Raw genomic sequence first — 17,788 nt, forward strand, 5'->3', positions numbered from 1 at the left:
TTATTGACCACAAGATGTGCTGCAGTTGGGAGTGAGGTTGGTGAGGAATTTCCCTTTATCCTTTCTAGGGCTGAGGCACAGCCACTGGGTGCCAACCCCTGCCTTGAACTAAAATAGCTCTGCATTTCTATTGTCTATAGTAGGAGTCTGTGGAAGTTTCCATTGAAAAGGGAGTTCCTTGGCTAAAAGTTAACCCCTCATTGCCCACCAAAGATAGAGCTTTGAATCACCCTAGACATTTTCTCCCAGGTGGCTCTTGTTTGTAACCGTCCCTTACTGTAGGATCTTGGATAGTATATTTCAGCAGGGGTCTCTCTGGGAAATAAAGCTAATGAGACCCTTACTCCTTTGGATTTAGCCAGTAAACCTGAGTCAGGATGGCATGAATGTGGCTGGCCCCATTAACTCTGAATCCCTGTAGCACACATTGGGATCTGTGCCATCCTTAGCACTTTGCTAATATTTCTATTGTCAAGTCCTTCATCTAGACCTTGCTGGCCAGTACAGTAGCCACAGGTGGCTATTTAAAATACAATTCTAGTCCCTAGCTCCATATGCTCTGTGGCCCCATGTAGTTAGGTAGCATTCGGATTGCACAGGGCAGATTATAGAACATTTACGTCATCATAGAATGTTCTGGACCACACTGATCCACACAGTAGGTGCCTGTAGGAGACTGTGTTCCAGTCAGGCATCAAAACATTCATTATTTGCTCTCAGAACCTGTCACATTTTAGGTGATGGTTTGAGTGACTGATAAAGCCATATTTCAGAAATCTGCTACTAATGGTTACCTGATACTAGTCCAAGTTGGAGATTGATGTAAACACCTGTAATGCCACACTCAGGAGGTGGAGCAGGGTTAGGTCTTGCCATTGCCAAGAAGGAATGTCCACCATCTCTCCTATGGTAAATTATGTCTGGAAGGGAGAGGAACATTTACTTTTCTGCCTACCTTCCCCTCTCCAAGCTTCTTAGTTGGGCATTCCTTGATCTGGCCCACATTTCTGGCCTCTTTGCTTGATTACAAGTGGAGGTGGCTAAAGGGGAGGAATAGCAATCACTTGCTGTTGTTCACTAACCATTAGTTGCTTCTGGGCCTTGCTAATGCTCTTGAAAATGTTGAAATCTGGTTTAAGAACTAGCTGAAAGGCCACCTCCGTAATGCCTTTCCTTTCCCCTGAGCTCCCATGGCCCTCTACATGCAACAGCTTACCTTTTGATATTGTCTTGGTGTCATCTGGACTTGTCTTGCCTCCCACACAGGATGGGCTTCTTGAGGGTGGATGTGGCAGTTAATCAGATGTCAGTAAAGTCTGACTTTCTCGAAATCAAGAGGTGACTGGATAATATGACAAAAGTAATGCTATATGCATCCAAGGCTAGGTTGTAAAAGGCAACACAGCTTACGGCTGGTTTGTTGGAACACAGAAGCTGGTAGTCCTTGAGCCACCATGTAAAAAGCTCTACAATCCTGAAGCCACCATGCTATGAGGAAGCCCAAATCAGCCCACGGGGAGAGGCCTGGAAACTACAAGCAAAGAGAGATGCATGGCCAGCCCTATTCCAACCTCCTATTCCAGCTCCAGCCACTGTCTAACTGCAAGTGCATCTGATGCCCTGAGTCAGAATTGCCAAGTAGAGCCTTTCCAAAATTCCTGACCCACAGAAACCATGAGAGAAAATGATTACCGTTTAAGCCTCTTAAGTTTTGAGGTGGTTTGTTACACAGCAGTAGTAGCTTTGGATTGTTTCTAATGCCTGCATTACTCACATGGGGCTTCATAAAAAGGAAGGAGTTGGTTCAGAAACTCAGTGAGTGCTCAGTATTTAGTTTCAAACCTCTTTCTTGGGACCACTTTGCTTTTTATGTCAAATTTTAAATGGATTCAACATAGTATTGGAAGTCCTAGCCAGAGCGCTTAGGCAAGAAAAGAATAAAAGATATCCACATTGGAAAGGAAGAAATAAAACTGTCACTATTTGCAGATGACATGGTTTTATATATAAAAAACCCTAAAGACTCCACCAAAAAACTGTTACTAATAACTAAGAAATGAATTACATTGTAGGATACAAAATTAGTATACAGAAATTTGTTGCATTTCTGTACACTAATAATGAACTATCAGAAAGAGAAATTAAGAAGACAATCCCGTTTACAATTACATCAAAAAGAATAAAACACCTAGGAATAAGTATAACCAAGGAGGTGAAAAAACTGTACACTGAAAAGTATCAGACACCAATGAATGAAAGAAACTAAAGACAAACAGACCCCAAGCTCATGGATTGGAAAAATTAATATTGTTAAAATGTCCGTACTATCCAAAGCAATCTACAGGTTCACTGTAGTCCCTATCAAAATCCCAATGGCATTTTTAACAAAAATAGAACAATCCTAAAATCAGTATGGAAACACAAAAGACCCTGAATAGCCAAAGCAATCTCAAGAAAGAACAAAGCTGGAAGCATTACTGTGACTTCAAACCATATTACAAAGCTATAGTAATCAAAACAGTCTGGTATTGGCATAAAAACAGACACACAGATCAATGAAATAGCATAGAGAGCCCAAAAATAAACCCATGCCTATATGGTCAGTTAATTTATGACAAAAGAGCCAAGAGTATACAATCAGGAAAGACAGTCAGTTCATAAATGGTGTTGGGAAAACTGGACCATTATCTTACACCATACACAAAAATTAACTCAAAATGGATTAAAGACTTGACTATAAGGCCTGAAACCATAAAAATCCTAGAAGAAAACACAGGCAGTATAAGCTCCATGACATCAGTCTTGTGATGATTTTTTTGGATTTGATGCCAAAAGCAAAGGCAACAAGAGCAAAAATAACAGGGACTACATCAAACTAAAAAGCTGCACAGCAAAAAAAACCATCGACAAAATGAAAAGACAACCTACTGAAAAGGAGAAAATATTTGCAAATCATACATACAGTGAGGGGTTCATATCCAAAATATGTGAAGAATTCATACAACTCAGTAGCATAAAAACAATTTAAAAATAAGAGGATTTGAATAGACATTTATCCATAGAAGCCAAACAGCTGGTCAATGGGTAAATGAAAAGGTGCTCAACATCACTAATCATCAGGGAAAATGAAAATCAAAACCACAATGATACCACCTCACATTTCTCAGAATAGCTGTTATCAAAAAGACAAATAAGTGTTGGAGAGGAGGTAGAGAAAGGGAAACCTTGTGCACACTGCTGGTGGGAATGTAAACCGGTGCAGCCACTATGGAAAACAGTATGGAGGTTCCTCAAAAAATTACAATGAAACTCCCATATGATCCAGCAATTCCAGTTCTGGGTATTTATCTGAAGAAAACAAAAACATTAACTCAAAAAGATATATGCACTCTTACATGCAGCATTACTTACATAGCCAAGGTAATGGAAACAACCAAAGTGTCCATCAACGGATGAATGGATAAATAAAACGTGTAAATGCATATGACAGAATAGTATTCAGCCATTAGGAAAAAAATGAAATCTTGCCATTTGTGAAACATGGCTAGACCTTGAGGGCATTATGCTAAGTGAAATAAATCAGACCGAGAAAGACAAATACCCTATGATCTCACTTATATGTAGAATGTTAAAAAACAAAACAAAACCAAGCTCATAGAGAACAGATTGGTGGTTGCCGCAGGTGGAGGGTTGGGAGGTGGGGAGTGGGTGAAGAGGGTCAAAAGGTACAAACTTCCAGTTATAAGTCATGGGATGTAATGTACAGCATGGCGACTATAGTTGATAATACTATATGGCATATTTGAAAGTTGCTATGAAAGTAGATCTTAACAAGGGAAAAAAACTCTTAACTATGTATTGTGACGATATTAGCTAGACAGTGTGGTAATCATTTTGCAATATATATATTTTAAAGTTATATAACAATGCTTTCTATTAAAGTTTTTTGGTGGGGTGGTTGTTAAATCAATATTAAATGCCTTAAAGAAGTTATATGACCTTCAGAAAGTAAGGAGCACAAAAAATCTCTTTGGGGAAGGGGAATGCTTTTAGCTAATGAGTTAATTAAGAACAAAACAAAATACGAAAATGGCAGGATTTCCACAAGGAAATACATTTATTTTTTTAGAATTTGGCTCAGAACAGTAACATAAAAATATTTACATTAAAATAAATTAAGATGTGATCATTTAGCTATATGTAATAATTATGTTGGAATATATTAGCCTTTCCATGAATTTAATAAAAACTAAGATTTGGTTTTAGATTCAGTACCATCCTTCCAAATATTTGGTATGAAACTTGGTAGCAGTGCAACTGTCTGGTGTATACAGTGGTTGTAGGTTTTGTCAAAGAACAGCTGATGCCCCTTCACGATATACCGACCCGCCCCAGACACAGATGGCCAAGCCAACTAGCTTCCTTCCCAGGAATCAACCAGGACCTGAAGATTATTTCAGAGCTGACAGAGTTCTAAGAATCAGCCAACCTATCTTTTCACATTAACCCACCAGGAAGGAAGGAATTCAAATGCAAACTTGATTCCTTCATTTTACATGTGAACACTGCAATAATGTTGTAGAAACCTTCAGGTTTTCCTAAAATAATAAAAAATCTGAAAAACATATGCATGTCCTTTTTGAGGTCATCTAAAAGTACCCATAAAAACCTGTCACTAGACCAAATACTGTACTGGCAAAATTTCCACAGCATACAGGAATATTTTATTAAATTCACCACTGAGAGATAGTGTCAAGGATGAATCGATTCATTTGCTAATGAGATATTCTTGTGAAAGCTCCTGGTAGCCTGGAATAAATTAGAATATATTTGCACTTTGGAAGTTTTTGATATGAAGAGAGGTTTGTGTGGCTTAGCAGAAAAAACACAGAGGGACCCGGGTCAAACCCTGTCTTTAAGACTCATAAGCCACGCAGCTTTAGGCACACCACTTGACTTAGTTTGGGGTTCTATAAAATGGGAATTAAAACACCTACCTTACTGGTTGTGAGAATTTAGAATAATGCATATGAAGCACCAAGTTCAGAGCCTGGCACACAGTAGGCACTTAATAAATGGTGGCTATCAGTATTTCTTCCATGTTGAAATTAATAGCAAGAACCTTGGCCTTTGTTATCTTGACACCAGTGCGAGCGTGGAATCTTATTTAGCCAGAATCCAGATTCACAGATGTGGGCTCTAGATATGACACACAACAAACACTTGCCTTAATCAACACTCCAGGGTCATATTCAACATAGTATGAAAAACTATTGAAGGGAGAGGTGTCTGCTTGTCAGTAGCAATGATCCTTCTGGGATGGTTAATCTTTCAGAGGCTGTAAGTCCTAGTGGCTTCTCAGCTGGCCTTAAGAAGATAAGGACAAGGTCACTAAGGCCACTGTAATTCAGATCCCTGATGTAAAGTTGCTCAAGATTCTGAGAGAGTAATAGCAAATAACATCTTTCAACAAGTAACGTTTGGGGGTGAGAGATACATACACCTGATGTCCTGATCGTGGCCATGGTTTCATAGGTAGATATATGTCAAACCTAACCAAATTGTGCACTTTAAAATAAACACCTCAATAAAACTGCTTTTAAAAGGTTTACTTAAGCCCTTCATGGTGAGGTTTCCTTCTGTTCCCTGACTGGATCCCTTTCTGTGTTCTGAACTTAGGGTCAGAGGAGGAAGGATTAATAATCCAAACTCCAGTATCAAGGTCACACCCCAAGCAAGGCCTGCAGGTCTAAGTGGTACATCTAGTAAGCAGAGTCCTAAGGCTTCCTCGGCTACTACTGTAGCTCCTTTTGGCACAGAAGATTGTGACAAGGTTTGAGCTGAAATGACCCCACAAGGAGCAGCATCTACAAAAACGGGTTGGGAAAAGTGACTTTGGAAGAGGAGACTAATAGCAAAAGCTCTGCCAAAGTCACCTGCCAAATAAATTGAAATACCAAATTTGCCTTTTAAGAACTGCTCATCTAGAAGACAACCTGATTCCACCAAGGAGCTCTTGCATCTCGGTCCACGTCCACTCTCCGGAGGACTAGTAGACCCTGCGAGTCGTGTAGTCCAGAACCATGCTGGCGGCGCCGAGCAGGGCGGGTTCTACCAAATCCGAAACCACCACGTCCACGTCCTGAACGGAGGACAAGGCTTGCTGGCGGATGACGTCTTTGACAGTGTGGATATAGTGACTGGCTAGGACTCCAGAGAGGATCACAAGGGAGGGATTCATAGTGTGGAGGATGTTCACAACCCCAAGACCCAACGCTGTTCCAGCTACAGGAAAACAAAAATTAAAAACAAGTTTTCGGGGAGAGAGCAAATCCAAAGTCAAAGAGGAAGGTGGAAAAGAGCACCAGCCAGGAATAGTTGGTTCACACTACCTCACGGAAGCAGTACTTCTAAACCTGTTTATATGATTTATCCTTAATATGAAAAAATGATTATGTGAGACTTTGAAATGAAAAGAGCTGGGTATAAAACTGTACATATACTATACCATATGATCTCAACTATGTAAAAAAAAACAGACTGGAAGGAAATGTTAATAGTTGATAACTCTGAACAGTAAAACTAAAAGATACTTTTTCTTACTCTCCTGTATTTCTCTAAATTTCCAGAAAATGAACAAGTAGTTTTTTCATAGTTGTAAAACAAAACAAAAACCTGTTTAAAAAGGCAACGCTGCCAAATACCTTGAATACAGTAAGTAGGAAAATTACCTCTGCACTGGTCCTGAGGGCTGGGCATTTGCCGGAGCCCTGGGCTGTCAGAGCTGCCCAGACCCACGTGCTCACCTGTTCTCAAGATGCTCTGGGCCTTTGCATTGCCAAGTTTCGCAGCTTGGATGAGATGGAGTGCGCCCACAGCTTCGTCTTTTGGCACTGACATCCCTTCCACCAAGAGCTGGTCTTCTGTTTGAGCAGAGGTGAGAAGGAGAAGCAGTCATTCATGTGCTGCGGAAGGCCAAGCTCAAGCCCCCAAGTGGGAAGATGATAATCTATTTTCACATTTGCAGAGCTTTTTATCATTTGTAAATATCCATATACATTTGCCAGAGGGCTTTGCTGCCCTCTTGCTGCCTGCTTATACATCATCCAGAACTTCTCTAACTGCAAATCCTCAACTCTGACCAGAGCCTCCTTCACTTTCCCCTTCCATATTAAACAATCTTGAAGTGTTTTTTTTTTTTTTTTTTGCGGTATGCGGGCCTCTCACTGTTGTGGCCTCCCCCGTTGCGGAGCACAGGCTCCGGATGCGCAGGCCCAGCGGCCATGGCTCACGGGCCCAGCCGCTCCGCGGCATATGGGATCCTCCCAGACCGGGGCACGAACCCGTATCCCCTGCATCGGCAGGCGGACTCTCAACCACTGCGCCACCAGGGAGGCCCTTGAAGTGTTTTTTTCCCCCAGATTACCAGAACTCCTCTGCATTCATCTCCTTCCTTATCCCAGATGCAAGGCTGCATTATTTGCCAGTGACCCACAGTGGCAGGAAGGCACAGCACCTCAGAAACGGACAGACCTGGGTTCAGCTGTCAGTTCTACCACCACCGGCTGCACTACCCTGCCCATGTCGTGTCACCTCCACGTGTTTCTCTTCTAAGACTGGGGTAATGATACCTACCCTAGCAGGATTCCTTTAGGGATTAAATGAGAAAATGGACTTAAGTACTCAAGTTAAGTGCTGGCCAGAGTAAATGCTAAATGAATGGTAGATATTTCTGTAGTTATCTATAGTCCTTGACTTTCTGCCCCTCACACTGCCAGCCACCAATCCAAATCAAACTCCTTCCTCATCTACTATTACCTGGGCTCTGATGGGAGAAAATCCCAACCAAGCAGACGGTTACCTAGACACCAAGTGGTGGTCTCCTATCTTCCAGGGGCCCTCACAGCTGCTCTGGCCACTCTCGCCCATTCCCATTCATTGCCCTTCTCAGCCTTCATCTCCTCAGGCCGTCTATCCCCATTCCCGCTACCAAGAGATTTCCCCATTTCTGACCCCTCAGATAAAAGGACGCCTCCAGGCAGAACTCCCTTACTCCTCTATCCCTGCTTATAAACAGGTCTGTGTTCGCACATCCCGCTGCTCTTCCTCTCTCACCCCTCCACCAGGGCTTCACAGCTCATCTCTCCCTCCCCTCCCAGGGGCCTTTTTGGAAGGGCTCCTCCCCCCTTCCCCTCCTGTGTTCTCAACCCTCACTTCTGCTCCTACTCAGGGTAGTTAGGCTTCTGCCCCCACTTGACTGAACTTCTTTAAGATATGCATTTACCCCCATGGGGGCAAAAATTGGTTCTTGTGGGCAAAAAAATTCTTAACTCTTTTTATACAGACAGTAACAAACAACAACAGATAAAATGTATCTGTGGTATTAAAAGTTTCATGGGGTTGAATGATTAGGAAAAAATGTCTAAACATTTAGGCTCCTCAGTGGGGGGTGATGATAAAAATGAGACTGAAAAATAAACACTGTTTTCAGGGCTTCAAATGATGTCCTTCCTCACGGTTAAAGCCAATGAACTTTCTGGTTTCCTCTTACTCAGCACTTGACACTACCCACTGCTCTCCCTGAAACACTCCCTTTTTGCTTCCTGTGACTTTACCCTTTCCTGGTTTTCCTCCCTGCCCTCAAGTGCTGACATTTCACAGGGTTCCACCCTGGACTCTCATCTCACTGCAAGTCTCATTCACAGGTTTAATGGCCACCTCAATGCCCATGATTCCAAATTCCAACCTCCAGTCCTGTCCCCTCTCCTGAGCATCAGACCCCTGCAGCCAGCTGCCTCCTGCGCGCACCTACATGTCCCACTGGTTCCCAACCGTCAGCTTCTGCCAAGCCCTGTTCCTCCTCTCATGTCCCCACCCCCAAAGTTGTCCACCCAGAAAACTGGAAGTCACTCTAGAACTGTCCCCCTTAAAGCCAGCCTCCATTCAACTACCATTTTCCCGCTAGAAAAAAAAAGTGTGGTGAAGAATCTAAAATTTGGATCTCTTGTCTTTTCCCTAAAATTTTTCAGTGGTTTTTCCATTAGCTGCTGGTCCTGGCTTACCTCTTGCTACACTATGCCCTGCCTTGCCCTTATGCACCAACACCACTGTTTCCTATGCTTGGAAATGCTCCCTGGCTCATCCAAACTTGCCTCAATAATTCTATTTACCCTCTTGACTCTCAACTCCCAGGACAGCACCCTAACGCTCCCTTCCCTATATGGAGAGGGCAGGGAGGGAGCACTGGTGTCCTTCCCATGTGCGTCTATGTTCCTTGGCCATCGTTCTCATTGCACTTGACACACCATGTTGTAATGATATTAAACGACACCCTCTTGCATTAGACTAGAAACCATCCTGACATTTATAACATGTCCAGAAATAGGTGTAATTCAAATAAACCTCTCAGAGTTGAAAAACTATAATATGTTCATCCATTTAATTCTCCAATAAAATCTGTATTAAGTACCCAACCTGTGCTAGGGGCTGAGAAGGCAAAAATGAAAGACATCTCCCCTGCTATCCTGGAGCTCAAGACCCCGGCCCTCCCAGTGCTGGAGAGGAAGGGTATTAATACTGGTCAGGGCCAAGGAGACTTTGAGCTGCAGTATGTGGAGCCCTGATTTTCCTCTAGGGAGTGAAAAGGTTAAAAGTTCTGGCGTCAGCGTTCAGCTGTCTTTGGAATATCTACTTTGAAGTACTTGTCTACCATTTGGCTGTTTAATTCCTCAGGTGAAAGAAACCGACCATCATGTAGCTTTTTTGCTTCCCTCTGCAAGGCCATTCCAGAGGCATATGCTTCAATACACCCATGGCTTCCACAGGAACAGTCAGGCCCATCCAGGGACACCACAATGTGGCCAAGCTCTGCAGCGCAGAAGGAGCTGCCATGGATCAGTTCATGCTGATGGATGATCCCCCCGCCAATTCCTAGAGTGAGAGACGACAATCACTGAAGTGGCTCTGCACCTGAAACAGAAAACTGTGCTAGGGCAATGCCTCCTCTGTTTAGCAAAGCTTTGGAATGTGAGGTTCTATACGGTGCCTACTTTCCTAGATAGCTGAAACTTACTAAGTACCAAAGCTTTACCTGGCATCATTCTGTATGGAAATATTTTCAGCTGATCCTCCTGTGCCCTGTGTTGCATCTGCTTGGCTCACTATGATGTCAACTTGGTTCTCACCAAGGCCTTCTCCAACACTCAAGTAAGAGCCTAGCAGCCATGCAAGCAAGTTGCCCAGAAGCAACTGTCAACCAAGGAGAGACAGGAGCCAGCAGATGAAGTGGACAACTCTGGGTAGTATTCTGCAGGCTTTCTGGGAGGTTCTGGTAGATTTCAGCCCCCACTGTCCTCAAGGCACCTTTGATAATACATCCTCGAATGGCTCCCCTGCTCTGTCCCACTCTTCCCACTCCCTCACTCCTGCTTCTCAGAATCACCTCCAAAATAAAATACCCACACTGAACTCCTTGTCTCAGGCTCCGCTGTGGTAGAAACCCAAGATAAGACAATCTTTCCGAAAGGTTTCATACACCACCTGCTTTCTTAAACAGAGAATATGAAACATGGTTTTGCCTCTTCGTAATGCCACCATGTCTAAAAATCTATGATTCAATAATTATGAATATTGATGACTATTTTTTCTTATGGAGTTGAGTTAGTAAGGGGTAAAGGGCATTTTGCTTTAATAGGGTCTGCATTTTAGAGTTGTCCTGCCATCTCTTACTTCTTGTGGCACCTACTCATCAACCCTCACTCCTCTAATTTGCAGGTTATTACTGCTCTGAACTAGGAAATGATATCCAAGCTTGCTAAAACTGTGTCCAAGACTAAGAGAAGTGCATGAGCTCAGCATTAGGGAGGTAGTATAATGTGGAGTTTAAGAGCACACAAGGTTTTATACATATTAGGATAGCGCAGGGAACTCCACTTCGCTGTACAGTAGAAACTAACACAACATTGTAAAACAGCTATACCCCAATTAAAAAAAAAAAAAAAGAGCACACACGGTTTGAAGTTAGGCATATGTGGGACCAAGTGCTGCCTCAAACACTGACTAGCTGAGCCCATCTTCTCATTTAAACAACAAATTGGGACATCAGCAAAAGTGGCAGAGTAGGGAACTCCAAAAGCCCAGCCCTCCACTAAAGCAATGAACAAACTGGCAAAAACTGTCAGAATCGAGTTTTTTGGAACTCTGGAAACTAACCAAAACTTTACAACAACCAGGGGAATAATTAATCAAGAAAAAAATGGCTGAATCTTAGAGATGTCTGGCATTTTCTGGTCCCATCACGCCCACCCCTCACCCCCCAGCTTGGCGATGGCCTAGAATAATAGCCTACATTGCCAGTACAGATGGCAATCCTGGAGAGAGCAGAATGAACCTTCTTCTGAAAAAATTGTGGTGGTTTGTTTTGACCTGCTTGGTGGCTCCCGGAGGACCAGCTCAAAGGGCTTGCCTTTATCTCACCTACCCCAGAACTTTCCCAGGGCTGAGGGGGCTATCCAGGGGGCACTAATCAAAAACATTTAAAGGCAAAATATAGTTATTAGTCTCTACTGCCTAGGGCAATGGACAACAGTTGTGACAAACAATATACTAACCAAAGGGTAGGAGGAAATCCTGGGGAATGAGCAAGGGGCAGCTTTGGGGAATAAGGGCTTTGAACAGCTCGGATGATTCCTGGGAATTTAGAAGGCCACATGCATGCACAGGGCCGGGCACATGCTGAGAAAAGACCTGGGCGGGCCCTCAGCTCTCACCTTCAGGCTCTACTCAAGCAGGAAGTGAAGGTGAAAGCTGACTTGTAAACTGCCTGGCTGAGTGGTAAAGGCACGTGCCCCAGCACACACCCTAGCTCCTGAAGCAGCCATCTCTACTCCTCTTACCTGTGCCTGTGATAAGTGTCACAAAGTTTTCAAGGCCCTTTCCTTGGCCAAATTTCCTTTCTGCCAGGGCAGCACAGTTGCCATCATTGTCTACCCATACTGGGAGATGCAAAGTGTCAGACAGGGGGGTCCTGAGATCCACAGAGTTCCACTCCTGAATCAGTTTGGTTGAACGCAGCACAATTCCTTCCCGAGGATTTACACGGCCACCTGTGGAAATGCCTGAGCTCCACCACAAACACAAGGAAAATGATTCTGATGAGCAATCTCAGAAAAATGTGCTGACTTTCTGGGCTTGGAACACAAATTAATTCACCCAAGATCTCCTAAAACAAACATTACTAAGACTGCAAGGAAATGTAAGGCAGTTCTGAGCTAAATCTGTGGCTCCCCATAGATTGACAGTTCCATCAATGCTTCTCTCACAGTATTTGTTGGGGTCCCAGGAAGGCTCCATGCTTGGGGCCCACAGACAGGACCTGGAGCCATCTACACACAGGGCAGACAGTGACCTGATGTTCCATCATGCATCTGAACTCAGCAAACTTTGTACATTAAAATGAACATTGCTTAGGTATGTAATTTACAATCTCACCTACTCCCAAAATTCTGCAGTTGAGTTTTACAGCTTCTGCTGCAGCTTCTACACACATCTGTAGGATTAAATTAATCCTCTCTTCATAGGTTTTAGGATTGAACTGAGTATACTTCTTAACTATTTCACCCTAAAAGAGAAAAAACAGATCTGTCTCATGGGTCTCAGCTAAGGAGCATGCAGTGAATCTTTGACCTTTTTCGTGATAAATCAGACATTACTCTAGGACAGTACTGCAGAGTCAGATGACTGCTGGGGAAGGAGTCCACTGTCTGGCTTGGGCCAGCCCTGGGATACACTCAAGTAGTTTCCTGGGAAGACAACCTAGCGTATGGCCGTTGAAGCAATGACAACTCCACAGCCAACCAGATGGGCCCTCTCTTAAACATAAGGTGAATGTTGGCTAATCTGAATCGTCATTAAAAGGTCATTTTTAACTCTTTCAGGTTGACAAAATTGCCTTGTTTAAATACTGAAGCAACTAAATAAATACCCTAAGTCATTAAGCTTTAATCATCTGCCATAACTGAAGTCAATAATGGTATGGAACCATGATGTTTAAATTGCTGTGCTTGGTGATATGTTTTAATACCAATCAGGGACAGTCCCTCCTAATTATTCTTGTTTTTAAATTTCTTTCCTCTTCTCATTTGTGTATTATTTTAAGTAAATTTCAGAATAATGTGGTTTTAAACTTTAAAAAACCTCACTGAAATACTGACTAGAATTACGTTAAACTCATAATTCAATTTGGAAAGTGATGACATTTAAAAAAATACTCAGCACTCCTAACCAGGATATTTTTCAAGCCTTTATATTTTATAGTAAAGTTTTTAGATTTTCTTTTTATAGATCACATAGTTTTCTGGCTTAGGAAACCAGAAAACTTTATTTTATAAGTTCTGTTGTTCTAAATAGGATCACTTTTTCCATTCTTCTGTTATTAACGGATTTTTATCCATTTACAAGGGTTAAAGCTGTCACTAATGACTGTCATTAAAAATAAACCTAGTTGTGCTTCTCCGCCTTCACTGTGCATCAGAATCACGTGGGCAGCTTTGAACAAATATTGATGCTTAGTCTCTACCCCCAGAGACTGGCATCTAACTAGTCTGGGGTGGGAGTCAGGCATCCATATATTTTTTAAAGCTTCCAGGTAACACTAATGTGCAATCAGGGTTGACAAATACTCACCTACGGAAAAACTCAAATCTTTACCTACAATTTCATATAAGTAAAAAGTTATTGATATTTATATATTTATCATAATATCTAGCCATTTTACTCAATTGTGCTATTAATTCTACAAGCTTGTTGGTTTATTCATATTGTCTATAAATAATATTTTTTGTTTTACCCTGTCCACAATCGCCATTTTTGCTATTTGCTTTATTCCCTTCCTAACTTTGAGAATTATGTTAAATGTTGCAGAAAACATCCTTCTTTTCCACTTGATTTTAACAGGAATGCCTCTAGAAATGCCACTACAGAGGGTGTTCGCCATTGATATGGAATATATCATCTTTATGTTAAGAAAATATTTTTCTATTAATACTTTTTAAAGAGTATTTATAAAGGAGGGCTTTGTCTTCACTAGATAAAATTATGTTTTGTTTTACTTTTATTTTATCTAAACAACTTTGTGTTTAAAATCCTCTGTATTTCTCACGGATTCCTGAAACTTCACACATCTACAATGCTTCAAACAAAGATTTTTCTGTTAGGTTTATTCTTCCTTGGTAAGTCATCAGAGATCTTTTTTTTTTTTTTTTTTTTTGCAGTATGCGGGCCTCTCACTGTTGTGGCCTCTCCCGTTGCGGAGCATAGGCTCCGGATGCGCAGGCTCAGCAGCCATGGCTCATGGGCCAAGCTGCTCCTCGGCATGTGGGATCTTCCCGGACCGGGGCACAAACCTGTGTCCCCTGCATCGGCAGGCGGACTCTCAACCACTGCGCCACCAGGGAAGCCCCAGAGATCATTTTAACATGGACAGTTTGGTGTTTTATAAAGGCTCTGTCTACACTGTGGTGATGGTTTGGTTAAGAGATTGAAGGTATGCTGTATGCAACTAAAATCATGATCTAGAGGAGAAGCAATTCCCCTCACCATTTGCAGACACCATCCCCTGGGTAGTGAGAGTAATCAACATACTCCATGCTCCAAGCTGTTACCAAGTATAGAATTTCAGGTCTCCTGGGTGGCAGATGCTCTCTCTGATGCCTAATGGGTCTCCCATTGTCAACTTAAGTCTACTAACTTGGATTCCCTGAGAACTTTACTTCTTTAAAATGTTAGTGATTAGTAAAATAGTGAGACACACATTGTAATGGAACCAAAAGTCAATACTGTGGGCAAATGATTACAAGCTCTTGTGTATGTTTCTAGTCCTACCTTCCAACCACACTTTTAAAAAATCAACTACTCATATGGGATATAAAGTTAAGACCTTAGGAGTTACTTTACCTTCATGCTGACTATTGCAACTCGGAGGTTCGTCCCACCAAGATCAACAGCCAAGGCACTTAGAGTTTCAAGAATATGGTCAATATCTTGGGAGATGTTATCCTTCACAGGAGGAAAACAGAATTTCTTTTGTAGTGGCTCTTGAAGATCAATAGATTTGAGAAACTTCAAAATCCTCGGAACAGCATTTCCATCCCCATATATCTTTGAACTGCAATGTCCAAAAAGTCTATTAAATTGTTTCTCTTATACATATTAAATTATATTGAGGACATAGTATTATTGGAATCTGAAATTTCAGGTAATAAATAGTTTGGGCTTCTTCTTTTAAAATAACAACATCTGGATCTCTTCAGCAACACTGTAACTAAATACCTTCATATTATCAATAGAATATCTAAAACCATTGTTGATTGAAATACAACTGTTTCCTCCTGAGATATCATTAACAAATTGCCTGTAAGATCAAAGAAAAATTATCTTTGTTAAGCCAATTTCAGAATATATCATAGTTTGGGACAGTAAAAAAATTTTTTTTTGCTTTTTTGGTTTTCATCTTTACTTTTGTAGGGAAAAAAATATTTTCAGAAGAAAAGATTCAAATAAAGGAAAATCTGATTAATTTGAAACAGAAAGGATAGTCTAAATTAAAATGCTGAACTATACTATTTTTAAAGAAAATTGTTACATTACTTTCTAATACTTATAGAAATTCAAAATAGGCTAAAGCAGTAGTTCCTAGCAGAAGTGTTATATTAATTAACTGGGACAAATTATTCTCCACTGGAACCCTTGGTAGAGTAATAGGGGGTATATTAGCAAGCCCTGTCTCACCAGCAGATAGGGACCTCTAAGGATGTAGAATGAGAGCACCATTAGGATGACTAAACAGCTTGAAAATGGTGCCCAAAGCAGCTCCTGTTTCAAATCACTTTAAAAGTATACACTCACCAAGGGTACTGTTTACCAAACTGAAGGTGCAGCGCTTGCAATATTTTGTCTTGGGTGTCAGCATCCCGGACATGAAGGACATTCTCCCCTAGGTAAATCCAGTGCCGTATGGTGATTCGGAAGTGGGAGAAACCAAAGAATATAGAAATGAGCAGTGTGTCGTGCTCATAAGTAGCCCTGTAACCCAGAAGGCTTCAAACAAGTCTTCTATTAGAGAGATGAACTTTTCTACTTTATACCTTTTAAAGCACTCTCAGCAAGATCTCCATATATCAGATACTTAAGGGGCTGTAGGTTCCTTTATTCCCAAAGAGAATAAATCAAGCTCTTGTTTGTTTATTGGAATAAATAAGGCAATTAATCCAGTATCCACCTGCCACTCATCTATTCATCCAGCATGTCCACGCTTTCCATCTGCCCTACCTTCCATCTACTCAGCCAGTTGTGGGATCAACTGGTCGGGACAGGTTGCCAGTTAGTCAACTGGCCAGTCAGCTGTTGATGCAGTCACTTCCTTTCCATACATTTTCTGACCAATTTGAGGGAGTAAATACAGTGACAATGACATGTTTTTTCAATAGACTTGGCTATGGAGAGGAGAAAAGCAGAAGGGTGGTGGCTGGGGAGAGGTTGTTTTGTATTGTTTTGTTTTGAAGATACCAGAGACTTAGGCATGTTTAAATGCTGAGGAGGCTAAAGATACATGGAAGAGAAACGTCCTTGAGAAGGCAAGAGGGGTGGGGATTCAGAACACAGGCAGAAGGCAGAGCAGTGGACAGGCAGGGGTGACCCCACACCCTCCAATGTAAAGAAGGTAAGAAGGAAAGGATGGAGGGGCACGTGTTTGTGTAAGTGTAGTGGCAGAAAGGACAGACTGCCTTTTTTTTTTTAAAGAGAAATCTTTTTTTTAAATAAATTTATTTATTTTTGGCTGCATTGGGTCTTCGTTGCTGCGCGTGGGCTTTCTCTAGTTGAGGTGAGCGGGGGCTGCTCTTTGTTGCGGTGCGCAGGCTTCTCATTGCAGTGGCTTCTCTTGTTGTGGAGCACAGGCTCTAGGCGTGCAGGCTTCAGCAGTTGTGGCATGCAGGCTCAGTAGTTGTGGCTCACAGGCTCTAGAGCACAGGCTCAGTAGTTGTGGTGCACGGGCTTAGTTGCTCCGCGGCATGTGGGATCTTTCTGGACCAGGGATCGATCCTGTGTCCCCTGCCTTGGCAGGTGGATTCTTAACCACTGCGCCACCAGGGAAGTCCCAGGACAGACTGCTTTTGATAGAAGACCCTGGTACCAAATCCAATGTTCACACATCTTATTTGAACTCTCAGCATCATTCAACACCATCTCCTTGAAACCCTTTCTTTTCTGGGCTTTAATAATATCACACTCCTGGTTTTCTGGCAGTTCCTTTTCAGTCTTCCCTCCTGGCCCTTCCCTCCTCATCAGAAGGGCTCCAGAGTTTGGTCCTAGGCTCCATTCTCTTCCCTATTTACATGTTCCCCCTGGGTAACCTCATTTCATCCCTTGGTTTTAAATACCATTTCTGGCAGAGTGTGTCATTATCCTCAATATCTTTTGTACAGTAGCAGAATTTTTAGCTTGGCATCTGATCACCCAGCTAAAGGGTATATGTATTCTTCAGCTACCCTTGCAGCTGGATGTGGCCATGTGACGACATTCTGATAGCATGTATGAAGAAATACTTGCAACTTCCAAGTGGTGCTTTTAGAGGGAAGGACATCTTCCCCTCTCCTCCTTTCCCAGTGGCTAAAATGTGCACTTGACAGAAAGAGCTGGAGCAACCATCAAGAAGATAGGTGGAGGCTAAGTCTCTGATGACTTACCAGTGAGAAACAAAGAAAATCTAACTTATCTGAGGCACTGTTATTTT

General features: G+C 42.1%; 1 protein-coding gene across 3 annotated transcripts in view; it reads right to left on the reverse strand.

Annotated features, from left to right (window-relative positions):
* Positions 1 to 4,108: 4,108 nt before the first annotated feature.
* The window catches only part of GNE (glucosamine (UDP-N-acetyl)-2-epimerase/N-acetylmannosamine kinase), a 39,298-nt gene continuing 25,618 nt past the window's right edge, over positions 4,109 to 17,788 (reverse strand). For 2 of the 3 annotated variants that reach the window (XM_082613715.1, XM_082613716.1), the window contains 7 exons: positions 15,904 to 15,991; positions 14,953 to 15,163; positions 12,490 to 12,619; positions 11,895 to 12,116; positions 9,748 to 9,930; positions 6,807 to 6,923; positions 4,109 to 6,285 (listed from right to left, as the gene is read on the reverse strand). In XM_082613715.1, coding sequence (XP_082469841.1) covers positions 6,050 to 6,285; positions 6,807 to 6,923; positions 9,748 to 9,930; positions 11,895 to 12,116; positions 12,490 to 12,619; positions 14,953 to 15,163; positions 15,904 to 15,991 — 1,187 coding nt within the window. In that variant the 3' untranslated portion in view covers positions 4,109 to 6,049. The remainder of the gene's footprint in view (positions 6,286 to 6,806; positions 6,924 to 9,747; positions 9,931 to 11,894; positions 12,117 to 12,489; positions 12,620 to 14,952; positions 15,164 to 15,903; positions 15,992 to 17,788) is intronic. The other variant, XM_082613717.1, reaches the window with a different exon arrangement.

Source organism: Mesoplodon mirus (genome assembly GCF_964341445.2).
Source record: "Mesoplodon mirus genome assembly, chromosome: 1".
NCBI classification, from domain to species: domain Eukaryota; kingdom Metazoa; phylum Chordata; class Mammalia; order Artiodactyla; family Ziphiidae; genus Mesoplodon; species Mesoplodon mirus.